Raw genomic sequence first — 18,086 nt, 5'->3', positions numbered from 1 at the left:
ATGTGATTTTCATGTTGTTTAAACACAATATTAACAGTAAATTTTATACCTACCGACAGCCGGATTTTTAAGTTATTGACCCCCCCTTAATTCAGATGACTACCGAACTGTTTTCACTGCCACGCCCCTGTCATGTGCAGTCTCAGTACGTTCATGCACATAACCGCGGAAGTTCGTATTTCTACGTGTACCCCCTGTATCTCATTACACGTCACGTGCATGTTGCTCATTGGGCATTTCACAATTACATACACTTGTAGGCCTACGCCTGTAAAATGTAATCCTCATTCTCGCATATAAGCTGTCGATCTGTAAAATTCTTTTCTACTTGATAGAAAAAATATTAAACAGTCTAGGTTATATTTTGTTAATTTTTTGGTGGACCATTAAAAAGGACTTATTGCAGAGAAATAAACGTCTAGCCGTCAGTGCCCTACTTGTCACCGCTCACGCTTGGACAGTCCATACACCTGTCATTGCACAAACGACGCTAACGTGCTGATCATTGCATCGCTACACGTTAACGAAGTGTGCGGTTCTAGTGTACAGCTGCAGTTGTAGTACTTCTGAAAAAAACCTGAGGTTATCGTAGGAGACTGTCGAGATGGCTGTCGAAGGGGCATCGAAACTCATCAAATACTTGATGTTCTTCTTTAACTTCATTTTCTTTGTAAGTATCTACACACAAACGCCGACAGTTGGGTGTTGGTTTTTCACATGGGGTTCGTCGCACCATGGTCGCTCGGTCAGTCCGCTACGTACATGTACCACGGAATGGCATACCGTCGACGAACCCCATGTAGGCCCGTCCTGGGGTAGGTTTGGTTTAACATCAACTTCTGTCATGTGTCAGTTAACGGCGTAATATGCACCGCAATGCAGGCTGGGTCTGCAATGCCCATGTTGTGCATCATGTACAAGTACATCGCCATCTTTCCCCTTTTGTCATATCATGGAACATTTTATTAGGGGAACATAACATCAGGGGAGAGACTTTTCCTACCTCCATTATAAAAACTAAGAAATGTGGCCAGGCACCGTTACGCACTGATGATCTCCACCGTAGCGTGCTGTGTGCCATGGTCTGGCTGTTACACCTTTTTAATCTGTCTGAATAACGTGACTACCCGGCAACAGGCTACACGACAGAGTTGGGCCATGCCCAACTTCGTTGACACAGTTGGCCATGTTGCCCAACTTTGGTTATCTAGTTCTCGAATTGAATATAAAATTTAAAAGATTGCAATCGAATAAAATTGCAAGAACTGGGCTGTCACCAGTTTTAAAGGTAGTGTATGCCATTGGCAAACTCCCCCAAATCAGACTACCGTATAATCCTGAAATATCTTTCTTGAAAGTACATAACAGCCTCAATCCGTCTGTAAAATTTTTCTGCCTAGAATGCTGTTGTTTTCAAGAAAACAGAAATTTTGTTCTCATTTTTTATGATGGTCAGCTGACCATCGTATAACTTGCACTATAAGAGCTCATTTCACTTCCCACATCATATTTTGTAACAGGTGCCAATTTTCTTGTGCGAAGTGTTTGCAGATGTTGTGGGAGTCTCCATTAATGAACGGTTAAGCCCTAAAGCAACCAAAAATATACCGACAGAAATTCACCAAAAGCAATGTAAAATGAAATTATAGGAAGCTGAGTGTAAAGTGGGAAATGAATTGGATCAGTGTGAAGTTAAATTTTATTTAAGGAAAGGAATTTTGAATTCAAAACCACCCCTAGAGCATTATGGTATGATCCAAATATACTGGCTGTTCCATGCAGAATGGTGAAAGGATTTTCGTCAACAAAAAGTATGATTTCCACACGTTAAACCTCCCGTTTTTCAAGACATAATTTCTTCTGTGCTTATAAATATTAGTGAATCAACTAATAAGAATAGAGTTTTTAGACTTTCATCTACTTGTAAACTGATGTGAAAGTGCAGTCATTAATTAAGCATGATCGCGCGCGCACATGTATTATCATATAGGCCTACTCGTTCACGGACACAAGTCGACCGTATTCCAGGATGAATTTTTTCATGAATCCACAATGTTACATTGTCGAGGCACATTACTGTCAAGGTAAATTCACTGATTACTCCTAGCCATTGAAACAGCTCCTATCATGCCTGTTTCCCACCCTGATCCCGTGGATATCGTTTACCTACTATGAACGACCTAGATTTCACGCCAGATAAATTACAAGACCATCGATTTAAGTGTTGAAAATGCCGTGCAGTTTTTCTCAATTTTTCACAAAGCAGTTGACTGAAACATGAAACAAGTCCGTGGAATGTAAGTTGCAGTGAATATTACACACCGTAATCAGCCAATCTTGTGAAATTACGACAAAAAATGGGTGTTCACTATCTTTAAAGGAAATTTAGGCCTACAGGTTTGTATGGTTTGGTTGACAAAACTGGGAAAGAATTCCATGTACGGATGCCACTTGACACCCTGTGCACAAATCCTGTGGGAGAGACTGGTCAGAAAATATTCTTTTTTTGTAAGTGAATGCCTCAATATTTTCACTGTTAAATTTGACTTCAGACATTTAATAATAGACCCCTTGCGTTAAGGCGGAGTCAGAGGCTATTCGTAATGTTCTTTGTTATTGTAATTACAATGAATGCACAAAAGGTTTACTCAAGCCTATCCTAGAGGAAGAAAGAAATGCCCTCTAACTAGATGTCATACGCAAGAGGGTCTATTTCTTTCAAGTAGCTTTTAGGTCATTGTTGCGCCCACTAAATCATGTGACCTGTAGTGGGATTCTACCTCATAACAACATGTGTTTGGAGTGCTCTTTACAAACAATACAGCCAAGTTACTGTAAAGTACCCAGCACATCAATAATCTGAGTATTTTGCCTTTGGACAGACATTTGCCTTAAGTTTACCAGGGTATTTTAAAAAGGGAAGTAAGGTTGAAGATTTCACACAGGATCAACTGATAGTTGATCATGCTGATAGACGGATTGTGCCCAAGAATTGCCAGTCCTTGCTTTTAGTTAAGACAGTTACCACAAGAGAGAAATCTTCATTTTGTTCCATCCTCATGTATAAGCATGTACATGTATACTGCCATTGTGAATGAGGCAGTTTTAAATTGAATCCTTTATTAATCTGTAGAAAATAATTTCATCATCTGTTCACAAATGGGGCCATTAGAGGTCTTTCTTTTCAAGAAAATAAATATTGAAGTTGAACAAAATCACAGTTCCATGAAATCGTGAATATGAACAAGCCAGTGTTTTACATGTACATGTATTTCAACATGTGTCAAATAAATGAAGTGCGTCAGAGATCATAAGAACAAAACATCTAAGCTTGAACATGTTCAGTGCATGTGAGTCTATAATAGTAATGCCTAAGTGATATACCTCACAGGTACATTGCTGTTTCCAAGTGACCTCCATTAATACCATCATGCCAGTGTGTTACACCCAAAACCACATGTTCAATGACATGAGGTGACAGAGTGTGCGATTCAGAACTGTTAGGGTTCAGTCCTGTGTCATAAATGTATGAATATAATATAAAATCTTTTTGAATGTCTAAGGCTAAAACTGTGATGCCCATATGTAGAAGCGTGGTTGGCGTAGGCTCCCTGCCATTTTTTTTTAAAATTATGCCCCACCGACGAAGTCAAAGGGACATACTGTTTCTGCCTTGTCCTTCTGTGGGTGGCTGTGTGCAGGCATGGCATACATAGTGTGGACCTCTGCACAAAAGAAGTCCACATAATGTAGGGTGCGATGGCGTAGTGTGGACTCGCACATGTCCACGCAATGTTTCCCCCTCTGTGAAAAACAGTTTCAGAGGCATTTTTGGGTCAAGGTTATCTGTGGCAAAATTGAAGAGGAAGAGTCTAGGAGCTCATCATCAAAAATCCAGCTCGGAGGAGTTATCCTAGTTGGAGAAAAAGGAGCAATTTCCTCAAGTTTCCTTAACCACAGGAGAACAAAGTAATGTCCACACTTTGTATGTAAAATCCATGAGTGCGTGTGTGTGTGCACTTCCACAAATCTTGTCAGCGCGTTAACTTGAGAATTCTTTATCCTATCGACTTCACATTTGGTGTGTGGATTGTTCTCTATGGTCTTAAGAACCCTATTGAATTTGGTTGCACAGCAATGAGGTCAAAGGTCAATTTGGCTAAAACAATAGAACACTCGTCAGCGCAATAACTTAAGGAACTGCCACTTTGTTTTTTTATTATATTCTCATTCCTGAATTTTCAAATGTACTTAATCCCAATCTTTTACTAATTAACAACAGTGAAAGGAGTTCAAAATTGTTTCATGTTTTCCTGTTTTAGTATAGTACTTTGCTCAAAAGCGGGGCATTTGTGTTTGTAAACTCACCTATCTTGTTTCAGCTGTTTCTCATCAGAAAATGCACTCGCATTAAACCAGCATTTGCATACAGCTCATTTTTTTTCTACATATATATTCACTTGGATTAAAAACTTGAATCCAGCATACTTTTTTGTGCAGATGTAATACATATTTGAGGGCAGTTGTGGATTTTATGGACGAGTTTACTGTTTAGTCGGAAGCTGTACAGTTTAGACAACTCACCCTACTGTTTTTAGCCAGTCCAGTCATTAAAAAACAAAGCCATTAATATTTGGCTGTATAATACAGTAACATGGTTTTCCTATTACCCATTCACAGTGAATCCACAGTGCAAAGATTTATGTCAAGCATTCTCATATACATGTAGATTAATTGTCCAGGATTAGATTTCTGCACAGGGCCTGTTTGCGCGTACGTGGTATATGAGTTACATGCTTCTTTGATTAATACGGTATTTTGATTTGCCAAAGTGTACATGTATGTATGCATGCCTGTGTATGAGTGTGATAGCTGGTAGGTAATGGCGTCTCCTCGGGTCAGCCCATATACATGTAGGCCTACAATTTCCGTACATCTCATCAAGGTTATATTATCAGAACAGTGAAAACGTAGGCAAGCACTAAAAACTGAATTCTGCATTTGCTGGTAGGGTTGACTGTGCTTTGCATTTGAATTTACATGTACATGTAGTTTTAATGTTAAACAGGTAAAATGAATTTAAACACCAAATTGACAAAATGTCACATGATATGTATGCATTGTGCCACACCATATGCTCACATTTGTACAAATTGTATGTGAACAAATTGAGTACATTGTATTTTGCAGTGCCCGTTTACTACTTGGCCAATATGGTACTGTACATATTCAGCACTCTACAAAGTATACTTGGAGGTGACAGGTTTTTTTTACATGTTTATTTGTATATGGTGCTGCTTTATCGTGTTACATGCAAATGTATAGTTTGTATCCTCTGAACTGACTTACTGCACAGATACGTCTGCTCATTGAAGTCTGTCTCATCGTCCAAAGTGACATGAGACATTTCGGACAGAAGTAATGGAGTTGTTTCTTACAAAATAATTTAAAATTTAAGAATAGAATCTACACTCGGGAGATGGATCTTAAAGAAACTTGTCACTTTTGAGATTGTGTTCATATGCTTGTATATGTACCATGTAATCCAGTTGTGAGGATTTTTTCCTGTCAGTTATGTGTTAGCAGCATTGTTCAGCATTTCCTATGGGCTTCTGGGAAACTAGTTATGTTTGACTTTGTTCTAGTTGGTCAGCTCTTCGTTTTCAGGAACTAAACTGATACTGTGCAGTTTGGACTCCATGATTTCAGAATCACATGATGAGGAAGGATGTATGCAAGTCAGAGTCATGTGCGCACACACTCACAGACACACAATATTGATTTATGGCCAAAGGGCAAAGGCAGAAAATGAATTACGCAAGCAGTTTTAGAGACAGCATGTACATGTACATGCATGACTGGTGACTGGTAATCAGACCTGTTTGCATACGTGTACTGTACATGCACATGTGCTGGCAGCAGATAAAAGCCATTTCACACTCCTCTTTATGTGATTTTCTACAGAAAGGATCATGAGGGCCTTGTACAAACCCGTAGTCCAATTCCAGACCTATTCTTCCACATTCTGTGTTTGCTTTTTCGTTCCAGGTGTGTTTGTCTGCCCATCTGTTTTCCCAAACTATTTTGAGAAGGACCGTATCAACTTTGAAATAGATACATACAAGCACATGTATGTATGTACATGTATGTGGATTGGTCTTGGAGTTCAGCAGAAGCCGATTGATTCTGGGCCCCATAGGTCAAAGGTTAATTCAATTAATGGTTTAACAGTAGAAATGGATTTCCACCCTAACTTTAGAAGAACTGGACATATCAACTTCAAAGTTGTGAGTTGGTCTTGGTGTCCTCTGGAAGCCATTTGGTATTTAGACTTTATAAGTTAAAGGTCAGAGTTACTGTGGTTACAACATAGAAATGGTTAATTCCAATAGTTTTCTGGGATTTCAAATTGAAGTTAGCGGTTCTGGCATGGGTTTGGTGGGACATTTCTATTTTTAAGCATACCACTTTTTGTGATTTTACCTACATCCGTTATACATATTTAGGTCGGTACTTTTTTATTGTACGTGTTTTGTGTGTCGTTAACAGTACCAGTATGCATGTTGGATGCGTTGGACACAGTCGTCGGAATGAATTCTATTCTTCATGCTTCATTTGCTCTCTGAAATTGTCATTTCACGACATCCCATCTTCCTTAGGCATGACGTGTGGAGCCTGATTTATGTCAAAATTAACTTACCGGTAAATTAAATAATGCTGTTTCATTCTGTCCACTTTTCGTTTAAGTTGGAGAAGTCAGAGAAGTTTCAATGTTCGAACAAGTTCTGAATTTTATTTCATTCAAGGATGAAGTCTTTGATTCCAAAATGTTCTTGTGTCGCATTTGTTTGGACAAGTTTTTCTGGGAGTTACACAGACTTACATGTACATGCAGTAAAAAAAATTCAATTTTGCATTACGTCATTGTGCACAGGAAATGGTAAAAGCTTGAATTACATGTACACACACTGCAGAGTACATGTACATGGCACACACTGCAGAGTACATGTACATGTACATGGCACACACTGCAGAGTACATGTACATGTAGGTACCATGGGTTGAAATTGTCTTAAATTTTGATTCCAGCTGGTTAAAGTTTTGTCATGATAAGGCAGCATTTCCTGTGTGTATTTGGGATTTGCTTACAGTTTTTGTTTGAACAGTAGATACATGAGCATTACAGCACAGTGCTGGACAAATCTCCCCCAAAATGGTTGCCCCCCCCAACTGCTTTTCATGAAAAGTGGTTTCCCATTGTTTCAGCTTGGTAGCCCAGATTAAACGTTGCTTATGAGCATGGTTTTGCAGTATACAATGAAAAGTGTCCAACCACAAAATACCCTAAAACTGCACTCAAACAGAAAAGATATGACATCATGTCAGGCTAGCACGTATGGTAAACGGCACTGAAAAATGGGTGAGTTCATTTCTTGTACTCATTTTGCATGTGCGGGTGGATATGTCCGTATCAAGAAAGGGAGGCATTCTTTGAGTAGTTTCTCACTTTTTCAGAACACACTAATAAAACTTAAATAAAGACAAAAACTTTTAAATATTTACAAGATTCTGATAAAATTGTGATGTGTACAAGTATCTGAAAATAAGCAACAGAGATGGATGGGCAAATGGAAAAAAAAATTTGAGAAAAAAAAATAGTCTGCAAAAAACTCATACTCATAAAGCTGAACACTCAGCTGTTGCATGTGTTCACACAAATCACAGACTAGAATTGAAGTATCAGGAACGTAGTGAGAATGTAGTGTCCGCTGAATACGTAGACCGCCAGTGACAGGCCTTTTTTCCAGTGTCCCGTGCTATGTAGAAATAGAATCATTGTACAAATTCTTCATACGTGCAAGTTTGTCTGGCTCCCAGACCCGAAGAATCCTTGACGAATCTGCAGGCTGGGAGAGGAATTGGACTAGGTACATGTACACATACGGCACAGTTTTTACACATGACATGCACAATGGCTTATTGGAAACTCAGGCAAAACCTCGCTGAAATTTGTGACTTGGATGAAGGAATTCATTGCTTTTATTTCTCTTAAAACTGTATTTTTCAATTGAGATACAAGATAACCATGAGTGGAGAAAATCAGTACTGTCCATTTTTCTGGTTGTCTACGGACAAGCATTTGTGGAAATTCTTGTCCGGAAATATTTTTTGGGTGTCTCGGGTGCAGGGGCAACCCATTTAGCGAGGACTGCATAATTAGTCCCTACAGCCTTGTCTAATAGTGTAGAAGACCAGACAGTACACTTTTTGTACCATATACACGAAAGCATATACATGTATCAACTGAAGGGTGGAAATGTTAAAGCCTAGGAAATCAGTCTGGAACCATGACAGGGTGCATGATACAGGTAGATGTACATGTACCGGTACTTGGGGGGAGACAACTTGGACCTCTGTTCTCATTTCAAGGCAAATGTGTATGCCCCATTTTCAGATGTTGGCGAAAACCCTCAGGTATAGTTTTTCACAATCACAACAAAGGTTTCTGGTTTCTGATTTGGAATCACTGCCTAAGATGTTGATGCATGTACATGTAGCGTGAATCTCTTCAATGTTAGTGCATTGGTATTTGTGACTATGACCTCATGTGTTTTTTAATGTACATATGGCTTCATTGGGAGTTTTTGGCAATAAGCCATTTGCGAATTAAATTTGAATAAAATCTGGTACACTGAGTTATCTGACTGCACATAAACATAACAATTTGAATTCCCCAGACTAAAGACACTGTTGCTATACCTCGTGATTCGGGGCAAGCTTTTGCTAAGCGACCACCATCTCTGGAATGGACTGGTTCCCTTGTGCCCTTCTTTTCCATTGAGAACAGTGTATTGTTGCAAGGCATCTCTTACATGTATATAACTAAGGAAAAGCTTGCCCCGAATCACGAGGCGTAGCAACTGTGGCTTTAGTATAGAGAATTCCAGTTGTTATGTTCACGTGAATTTAAAGAACTCAGTGTACCAGATTTTATTCAAATTTAACTCGGAGAAGGCTTATTGGTGGATTTTGCATCTGGCCTTCTTTTGGCATGTTTGGTGAAGGAAGTAATTGGTGTGTTCTAGTGCTGACTGAAAATGAAAGAAGCAACGGAGGTACTCTGTACATGTATGATAGCTCCATGGTATGATTCATAAAAAACAAATGACATCATCGGTACCGTATATGCAGTGCTGTTTTAAACAAGTGTACCGGTATTTAAAACATGCTGTCTGTCTTTTTATAGTGCCACTGCCACAGTGGCAGTGCCAAGTGAACAAGGGGATTAAGACCAGAAATTTAGAAGGAATTGCCTTGAATTAGAAACAATACATGTATTGTGGTTATTTTTTAGCAGGTTTTTAGACCTTGAATGTGAAAGATAAGTGATTTGCATGCATGTCTGAGCTTTGAGTGATGAGTTCCTAACAAGTGTTGGGACTAAAGATCTGAATTTCCCAGTAACTCCCCAAAATCCACCTGCCAAATTCAAATTTTGAAACCGAATATCCGAAACTGGAAAGAAAAAATCTGGACTTGTGTCTTTAGCAAAAGAGTTTTAAAAATTTGTTAAAATTACTTCAAAAAATGATTTTCTCCCATGTTTTTATTTGTAGTTTTGTGTTCAAATATTGGGGACTCAAATTGGTTTGAGCTAAATACTTGACTCGACTTTTTGCCTAATGACTCAACTCACAAAAGTTAGTGACTCCTTGCAACTCTGACAAGAACCTCCTTTTGGAAATTTTATCTTTGCCTTGCAGATCTGTGGCATTGTGATCATCGTTGGTGGTGCCTTGGTCTTCACCAAGTACAATGACTATGTTGACTTCACTGGCAGCATGGGCAATGCCATCCCCATTGTGCTCCTGGTGATTGGCATCTTCATCCTCTTCACCGGTTTCCTGGGCTGCTGTGGTGCTCTGAGAGAAAACTACTGCATGGTCTGCACCGTAAGTAGTCAACTCTAACCCTGGTGCTGTATACATCCTGCAGACCTGTTTGGCATTCACCTCAAAAAAGCACAGCATTAAGCTTTATTGCATAAATTGTTGCTACAACAGCAAGCAATCTACACCAGGGAAGAAATGGGGAGCTAATCCTCTGATATGCAAATGGCAACCTCCAAATGACTCAGTTGCTGATAAGGTACCGTATTGCCTGGTCACTGGGCTACCCATACAAGTTTGTCCTCCAGCCAAATGGAAGGTAAATATTAATGGCTGAGACATGTAAGTGTCCTCATGAGGAAGTTGTCATGAAACTGAGGAAGTATACATTCATTCACTTATCATTTCAGGCACCAAACAATTGAGGCACAGAGCTGAAAACAGTGCCCATTTGTCGGGGCTGTGCTAAGAAATGGTCAATTTGAAGTGAGCATGCTCTCCAGCATATGGGGCACTGCTCCAGCAGCAATGCCCTGTTTGTTTGTAGTCATTATGCAAAGTCATGAGAGATAGGATGGCTACATTCTGGCTTGATCACAAGGCAAGGTGCATGACATGGGCATGTGACTGCTGGGACAGTGCTGGTGATTGTGGTTAAGAGTTGTGTCTGACAGGGAAACTGTTACAATGAGCTGTGTACATGTACTCAGCAGGGAGCTGGCGAGATTACTTAAGTTTCATGGCCCAGTGAGCAGGGTTATTAATGATGTAGCATTTCGAGGACCAGTTCTGCTGTCATTGCTTCAACATTTTTAATGTACATGTTACACAAATACTGACTACTTTGATTGGTATAGACTGATCCGGTGACAAGAATCAGGAGCCGTTACTGCAGTTTCCCCACACGCGTGTACAGATGAGATGCACGCATTAAATGCTTCCTCAGCCAATGGGAGCGCACTGCTAACCAAAACATGCATGCATCAAGTTTAGGAATGGGCTCCTGAATGACGGGGACACCGCAAGTAATGGCGTCAATGTAAAACTAGCCTCCAGAGGTGATCCATGGAGCATTCTGTTTTAGAAAATAATATGTTTCATGGATCACCGAGGGGACTTGTTTTACCATACCAAGAGACAAAGCATTAGATATTTGTTTTATAACACCTTACCCACAGGTTTACACTGAGCTTCAGAGATGATAACAAGTCAGTTTTTTCCAAGTCCAAGTCAAGTCAAAAGTCAAAAACTGATAGTTACGAGTCAAGTCATGAGTCACAAAAATAGCGACTTGAGTCCAAGTCAACCAACTGCAGTCTACAAGTCTGATGAGCTGAAGTACACACCTGGGCACTATTATGCAGTTTTGTTGCAATGAATATTGTCTTTTTGGAGTGGCAGGACAAAAATAGTAAAACTAGCAAGTGTCACATGACACACTTTCGGCCAATCAAGATACAGAATCTGTGGATGAGTTGTTATAAACAGTACCATTCACTAGCATAGTTTTTAGTGATACCTCAATATGTTATCATGCTGTAATGTGAGTAGCTTCAAATTGGACATGATAATCCAGCTGTAAACACACACTGATATTTGTACTTGCAGCGGCAGGTAAATCAGGCAGTGAATAAATACAAAAAAAACAAGGAAAGGGAAAAAAAGGTTAAGTTTTTGTTGTTTTCATCATCAGTTTGCCATTATCATTGTGATTCTGCTACTGGCTGAATTGGGTGGTGGTATCGCTGGCTACGTTCTCCGGAATGACATCAAGAAAGCCATCGATGATAACATGAACAAGCTTCTTGTCCAGTACCCCAATAACACTGCGACCCAGAAGCTCTTTGACAGCATGCAGCAAGATGTGAGTAGACCTCCTACAACTGTAGTTTCAGGCTTCACTGTTGAATAGAGTGTGTAAATGCCTTCAATCGTGGACCTATAACAATAGGGGACAATTGGGTCCACGGTTGCCGAAGAGTCCACGGTTGGAAAACGTGTACAAAACATAAAACATATGGGAGGTCTTCCGGAAAAGTTAAAGTATGAACCAAAGAGGAACAATAGGGAGTCCACGATTGAAAGTGTTTACACACTTGTGTGTGTGTGTCTTTAACTGGCTGAAGTGCAGATTGGTACATACCTGCTCAAAAAAGTCATCAAAATGGAGAAATCACTAGCAGTGCTGATACATCTGTGTTTGTGCTTGCTGTGACATGAGGATGTTAGGGCCCTGAGCCAAGCGTTAGCGTTGAGCTCAAAATGCATGGCACTAAAACTCAGCAATACAAGAACTGTCACATGAATAATTGATAACGACCAAAAGAAGCATAATATTTCATCAAAATTTCAGTAAGTTATGTCTGAAAGAGCTGACTTGACTTGTCTTCCAATGTATGTCTTTTCCATTTTTCATTTATTTATTTCAAGGTTGAAGAGATCCAGCAAAGTGATATTTTCCGTATGTCCATAGTGAGGTGACTGGTTGACATGGCCATGTGCACATGCTTAACGTAGTACGTACATGTACATGTGAAACAACCAAGTCCAATAGAATGTGCAGTGTAGCAGCATTCTATATTCTTGTGCTGGTTTTTTTTGCAGGCAAGGTACACCAAAAAAAAAAAAAAACAGAAATGGATAAATTTGAATGCATTGCTGTTGTATCTTACAGTTGAAATGTTGTGGAGTGAATAATTACACCGACTGGTATAGTTATCTGGGCTCCGGCAACGTGACAGACTCTTGCTGCAAGAAGGAGGAACCAAAATGTGGTATTGAGCCCAAGAAGGAAACCATCTGGACAGATGTAATAATCCATTCTTTGTTTAACAATCGCACAGCTTCATTTCTGCTTCAGTCCCAAATCTCCTTTGTGGTGTTTGTAGGATTGCAGTCATGTGTATACTGAAAATTGTGGGTCGGTTATATGAAGGTTTAAAGGCTATATAATCTGTCCTGGGCTGCTACCATAAAACATGTTGGACTGAAGTTGGATTTTTGGTTGTGAATAAAAGGGGGATGGTGGGAGATTTACCCAAAGGTCACTTTTTGGCTGCAGAATAATATTGGGGGATGATGTTAGGGGGGGTAGACAGCATGAGATTATTGACTGCTTCAAGAATTTGTACATAAGAAAAATGTGGGAGCCTGCACCACGTCGGCGCTAGCCGGTTTACCTTGTCAGTGGTCATTTTCATGAAAGTATTGTAAACACTGAACACGATGCTTCAATGTTCTTGTCGTAGGGTTGCTTCAACGCACTCTATGATTTCCTGGAGGACAACATCGTCATCATTGCTGCAATTGCTATTGTTATTGCTGTGATTCAGGTAAGAACAGAGCACAGGTAGCTTTTTATATTCACATTGTGCACCCAGTTGTTCCTATTGAAAACAGTTTTGAGAAAGGATTGCTCTGTCTTGTTGCCATGTAATTAGACAACTATGAATTATCAATACAAGCCAAAATTTTCCAAGGGTTGTAGAAAAAAATGCATTTAATGTACCCATTAGAATGCTGTGAAAACAACAGAGAGATCTGTGCATGTGTAAGCACAAGCATGTCAAACCTTATGAACTATACTTAGGGCTGGAAATGTTTGCCTGCTAGTAGTGTCTTTCAGTTGACATAGGTGGGGTCCACACACCACCATGCTGTGACAGCTGCTGGTTTATGGGATTCCACCCTTCTAAGTGCCGTCTGTTTTTCAAATACAGATATCACTTGGTTTTGTCAACCCTAACCATGCTGAACCCAACAAGGTTATGCAGGATTTCAATGGTCCCTAGGGGGCTAGCCATGCTGAACCCAACAAGGTTATGCAGGATTTCAATGGTCCCTAGGGGGTTAGGGTTAAGTAAGCCTAACTGAACTGGTACCATGAGCCTGCTGTACATTAATGCAAAAGGTTGTTTTGTAGTGTATCTGAGTAACCAGTTTTACCTTGTGCTTCCCCCCTTCCCCCTTGGTTGACAGATCTTCGGTGTTGTGTGCTCTTGTTGTCTCATGCGGTCCATCAAGGGTGAATACGAGGTTGTGTAAAGCAGGCTTTGTGAGGACACTTTGGCCATCCTGCGCAGTCAACATCAAACCATCATAAGGTGTCCACGTTATTTTGTTACTAAACACAACCACAACCACTTGAGAAGACTGGTGGACTTTCGGTCCAAGGGTTTTTGTTTGGTTTGGCTTTTGTAAGTTCTATTTTTTCCTTCCAAACATTTTCACGGGAGGCCATGCACAGTTGGCTCTCAATACAAAGAGAATGCTGTTAAATCAAAATGCTGCTTTGAAGAGCAAATTCAGAAAACCCCAATTGCTTTAATTCTTGTGTTTTCTTTCTTTGTCCACTCCTTTAACAAAGTCTTAGCTCTAACAAAATAATTTATCTGGTCCATGTAACTGTGTTTTAACAAGGCTTGACTGTATATGCAAAACAAAATCTTGTAACAATGACAACTGGGCTATAAAATCAACAAGTGTGGCTGCTGAAATGCCAACAGTTTCAGGCAGAAGTTCGCAAAGTATAGCTTCGTTTTTGTAATTTCATACTGGGAAAATTACAGTACAGGCTGTCAGAATTTGAACTTCAGTAAGGGAATTGCTACTAAATGTTGTTACTTCAAAATGCCATTGACAATTGACAATTTCAGTCCAGGCAAATCATTTTGAAGGAAACTTTGGGGAGTGTTTTGTTCCATTGCCATATTCAACAAATTATGGATTCATCCGAGGAGATGGCTGATCAAAGTTGTAGCTTGGCTTCAGTGTTTCTAGAATACATTTCATTGAATGATTTTTTTTTACACTTACCAACCCCTGGCAAAAGGCTTTGTGTGTAGACTAATCCAGCAATGTTTCGCTGGACATTCCCAGAGGACCCCTTTAATGGCCAAAAGTAATGTGGTGGTGTTGTGCAGAAGGGAATATTATGGAACAAAAGTCACCGTAGTGCTTTTCACCATGGGAGGGGTACTGCAAAGAACCATTGATAGTATTACCATGGTCACCAGAGTTGTTTATTTGCTTACTAGCACTTGAAAGTATTGTGACAAGTGTAAAGATTTGATCTAAATTTGAGGGTAAATGCTCCATGCAGCTCTATAATGTATTGTCAATTTGGTTTCCTTAGACAGATACAAGTACAACTTATTTGCTTATCTACATTTATATGGTGTACGTGTTTTTTTGGTTTAACAAATTTGTTAATATTTTTTGGCACATGGTCTAATGAAGGATCCGCTTGCGTTCTGAAAGTGCTCATGTGTTAAAACTTTTTTAAGTCACTAATATATTTTGTTCATGAATTTCCACTTATTAAAACTCCTTTTGTACTACTTATTAAGGCTTCTTTACCTTTGCTTCAACTCATGCTTCTAGCTAGGATATTGCTTTAAGTTTTCTGAATGGAAATGATGTTTAACCTAGGTGCAACCACTTTCTGTCATTTTTTGGGGGGGGTGATATCTGTCTGTTTGTTGGTTTGTAGTGCACATGTAATTGTTTCTTATGGCTAATGTTTGAGGCTTGCATTCTTTATAAACTGGTCAGCATTCAGTACTCTTATCTTTAGCTATGTGAAATCTGCACTTTGGTGTGGATGTATTATACCAGGCAAGATATGGGGCGGAGGGGTACCCCCCTTACCTGTCCAATCCCTATACACACTCTAGACTATTGTTACCTAACACATCCCCCCTAGAAGTCTGTAAAGAATTCCTGAGATTCCGATCAAACAATGACTAACACAAAGGCGGGGGGGGTTCTCTCCGTCCCATATCTTGCTTCAAATGGGATGTATAGCTTTGCTCTGTTCATGTTTTAAGTAGTTCAGTTGCTTTGCCATCCAGTAAAACACACATTTCATGTGAAGAGACTGCGATCATTGAGTGATTAATCTCCAGACATTCCTTTTAAATAGTGAACAGTTTTTAGACACGCCGTTCTATACAGCAACAAAAAAAAAATGAATGGTGGTGACTGGCAGGAAGCCTAAGGCCATGTCTGAAACGGGCTTCCAGAACTTATGGCTAGGTCTGTTGTCTACGTGTCAGCATATTTCCAGTGCAGTGAAGACCTAGCCCTAGCTCTAGACTACAGATTCGAATGCAGCCTCAGCTTGCACGACTTGGGCATGTCCCCAGGGTACATTGCTTGTTTGATCTTGATCAATACATGTCCGTATTTTGAACTTGCTTTTAGGGGCTCTGTCTACATGTTGCTACACTGGCCGTGCCCACATTTATACCATAGACATTACATGCTTCACAGATGTGGCTCTGTTCAAACTCGAGAAATTTTCTCCATTGTCAAATTCACAGTCACATGTAATCGAGATAGTACTGATGTTTGTAGGGAAACCGTCTGATATTGGACTTTCGCATTCCATCGTGTAATATTTGTATAGTGTCGAGTACATTGTACCTGTCCTTGTGTAACGCTTACCGTAGTACTAGGCTTGGAAGTGAACTCGTTAATTCCTAAGATCTGTCAACAACTTGTCTTTGTGTGCACTAATTGTTGTACTAGGCACTTCATCAGTGTACTCGCTAATTACTGAGATCTTTCAGTACAGTTAATGTAGTAGATACTTTACGAAAGCTTAAATTTTACTGAATAAAATTCCAAATATTTTGTCTTGATGAATATCAGTACTGTAAACCCAGTCCAACATTATGCACTGGCAAATGCTCAAGACAGAGAATCTGCATTTCCTAAACATTGAGGTTTCTGCTCAACGCAATTGATACACAGATTTTTGAGGTCTTGCCCGCTCATCAAGGCTTTTGCAAAGTACTCCGTTTGACGCCTGTACCAAAGTACATGTAAGAGCAGATCTTTGGGATTGTATTAACTTGGTACCACAAACATTGGAAATCATGCATGCGTGTATATTTGCTGAGAATTGGATAAACACACAGCTAGTTTGTAGGCATTACAGTAAATGTATTGGGAAAACCTTGTTGTACATTTGAGCTTGTTATTAAATGACCGAAAGCTTTAGCAAATTAGTTTTGTGGTCACAGTATCATATAGATCATTACAGTTGATGTTCATAGTACTATTGCATAAAGTAAATTAATTCCAACATGGCCAAATTGTTCATATGAGTTCAATGCTTATGTTTACTGGCTTCGTGCAAGTACACGTCAATTTTGTCAACTGTATGCAATTTCTTGTCTTGTTCACAATTGAACAGTCATATTTCAGCTTGGCAAATTCCTGCTCCTTCTGTATTAAAAAAAAGTCAGGAAAACAAAACGTATATTTTGAATTTAAAAGTGTCAGGTTGCGTACAAGGGGTCTTGAAAAATATTTTTATTATTCAACTTTATTTTGTTAACAAATGGATCTTTCTAGTTTTACTAGGTACTGGAGAATTGTCCTCTCTAATGGCGGTACGGCATGAATAAACTAACCATTTACATAAAATGCTGAGCTATTTTGTCTTCTGGATGTTGAAATACTGTCTGTATATAAGGCTGAATTGTTACCACAGTCCGACAAGTTATTAAAGAACACAGGGGTGATGTTTCTCAGCTTTTGAGCGGATTTCAGCTTTGTTTCCTCACTGGCTGTGTACAAAAGCATAGGAGATTTTCACAGTTGAGCTTCTTTATGCCTTTTTTCATCTGTTGTTATCATTGGTCAATCTCGCCCCTGAGAATATCAAACTTAAAAGAGATGGGTTAAATGTTCATGCCCTCAAGGCCAATGTTTGGGTGTTCAGCCCCAAATTCTATTCCGTTCAAGCTCCGTTGCTGCATACGAGCACACATGTCACATAGACTACCCCAATTTTTTTTTTGGGGGGGGGATTTTGAAACATAGAGGGCGCTGAGCATCAGTAAAGGTCCCCAGATGCCAATCCTTGACAACCAGTTTCTGTTTCTATTCTGTAAATCTCATAACCATTTGACAAGAAAAAATCTGCTTTCATTTCTGTTCCTTTTTCACTGATAAACACTTCAGATATTCTGATACTGTTTTTTTTAATCTCATCGGCATCATATCCACACCGATCAAGGTCCATGTCATTAGCACATGCCTGGATTCTCACAGTAGGCCAATTTCATATAGTCATCAAACAAAAGTAGTACTGACTTAAAAGCTGCACTGTAGTTACACAGTACAATGTACATGGACTCTGTATAAAATAAGGGGCGAGGTACCAAACCAAATTCACTAATATTC

General features: G+C 39.5%; 1 protein-coding gene across 1 annotated transcript; it reads left to right on the top strand.

The window, feature by feature from the left end:
- Positions 1-269: 269 nt before the first annotated feature.
- On the top strand, positions 270-17,324 carry LOC110991084 (CD63 antigen-like). Its single transcript, XM_022256228.2, has 6 exons — positions 270-670; positions 9,765-9,953; positions 11,584-11,754; positions 12,565-12,699; positions 13,139-13,222; positions 13,869-17,324. The coding sequence occupies exons 1-6, from the start codon at positions 605-607 to the stop codon at positions 13,932-13,934; spliced, it is 711 nt and encodes a 236-aa protein (XP_022111920.1). The 5' UTR covers positions 270-604; the 3' UTR covers positions 13,935-17,324.
- Positions 17,325-18,086: the final 762 nt, after the last annotated feature.

Source organism: Acanthaster planci, linkage group LG03 (assembly GCF_054643075.1).
Source record: "Acanthaster planci isolate LZ-2023a linkage group LG03, COTS_SCS, whole genome shotgun sequence".
Taxonomy (NCBI): Eukaryota; Metazoa; Echinodermata; class Asteroidea; order Valvatida; family Acanthasteridae; genus Acanthaster; species Acanthaster planci.
This window is presented reverse-complemented; position numbering and strand designations above follow the sequence as displayed.

What these genes read in the sequence shown, in the direction of transcription:
- LOC110991084 (XM_022256228.2), top strand. Translation starts at nt 605, where the DNA reads ATGGCTGTCGAAGGGGCATCGAAACTCATCAAATACTTGATGTTCTTC. An exon ending in TTGACAGCATGCAGCAAGAT is followed by an intron (nt 11,755 to 12,564) that starts GTGAGTAGACCT and finishes TGTATCTTACAG; the next exon opens with TTGAAATGTTGTGGAGTGAA. An exon ending in AGGAAACCATCTGGACAGAT is followed by an intron (nt 12,700 to 13,138) that starts GTAATAATCCAT and finishes TTCTTGTCGTAG; the next exon opens with GGTTGCTTCAACGCACTCTA.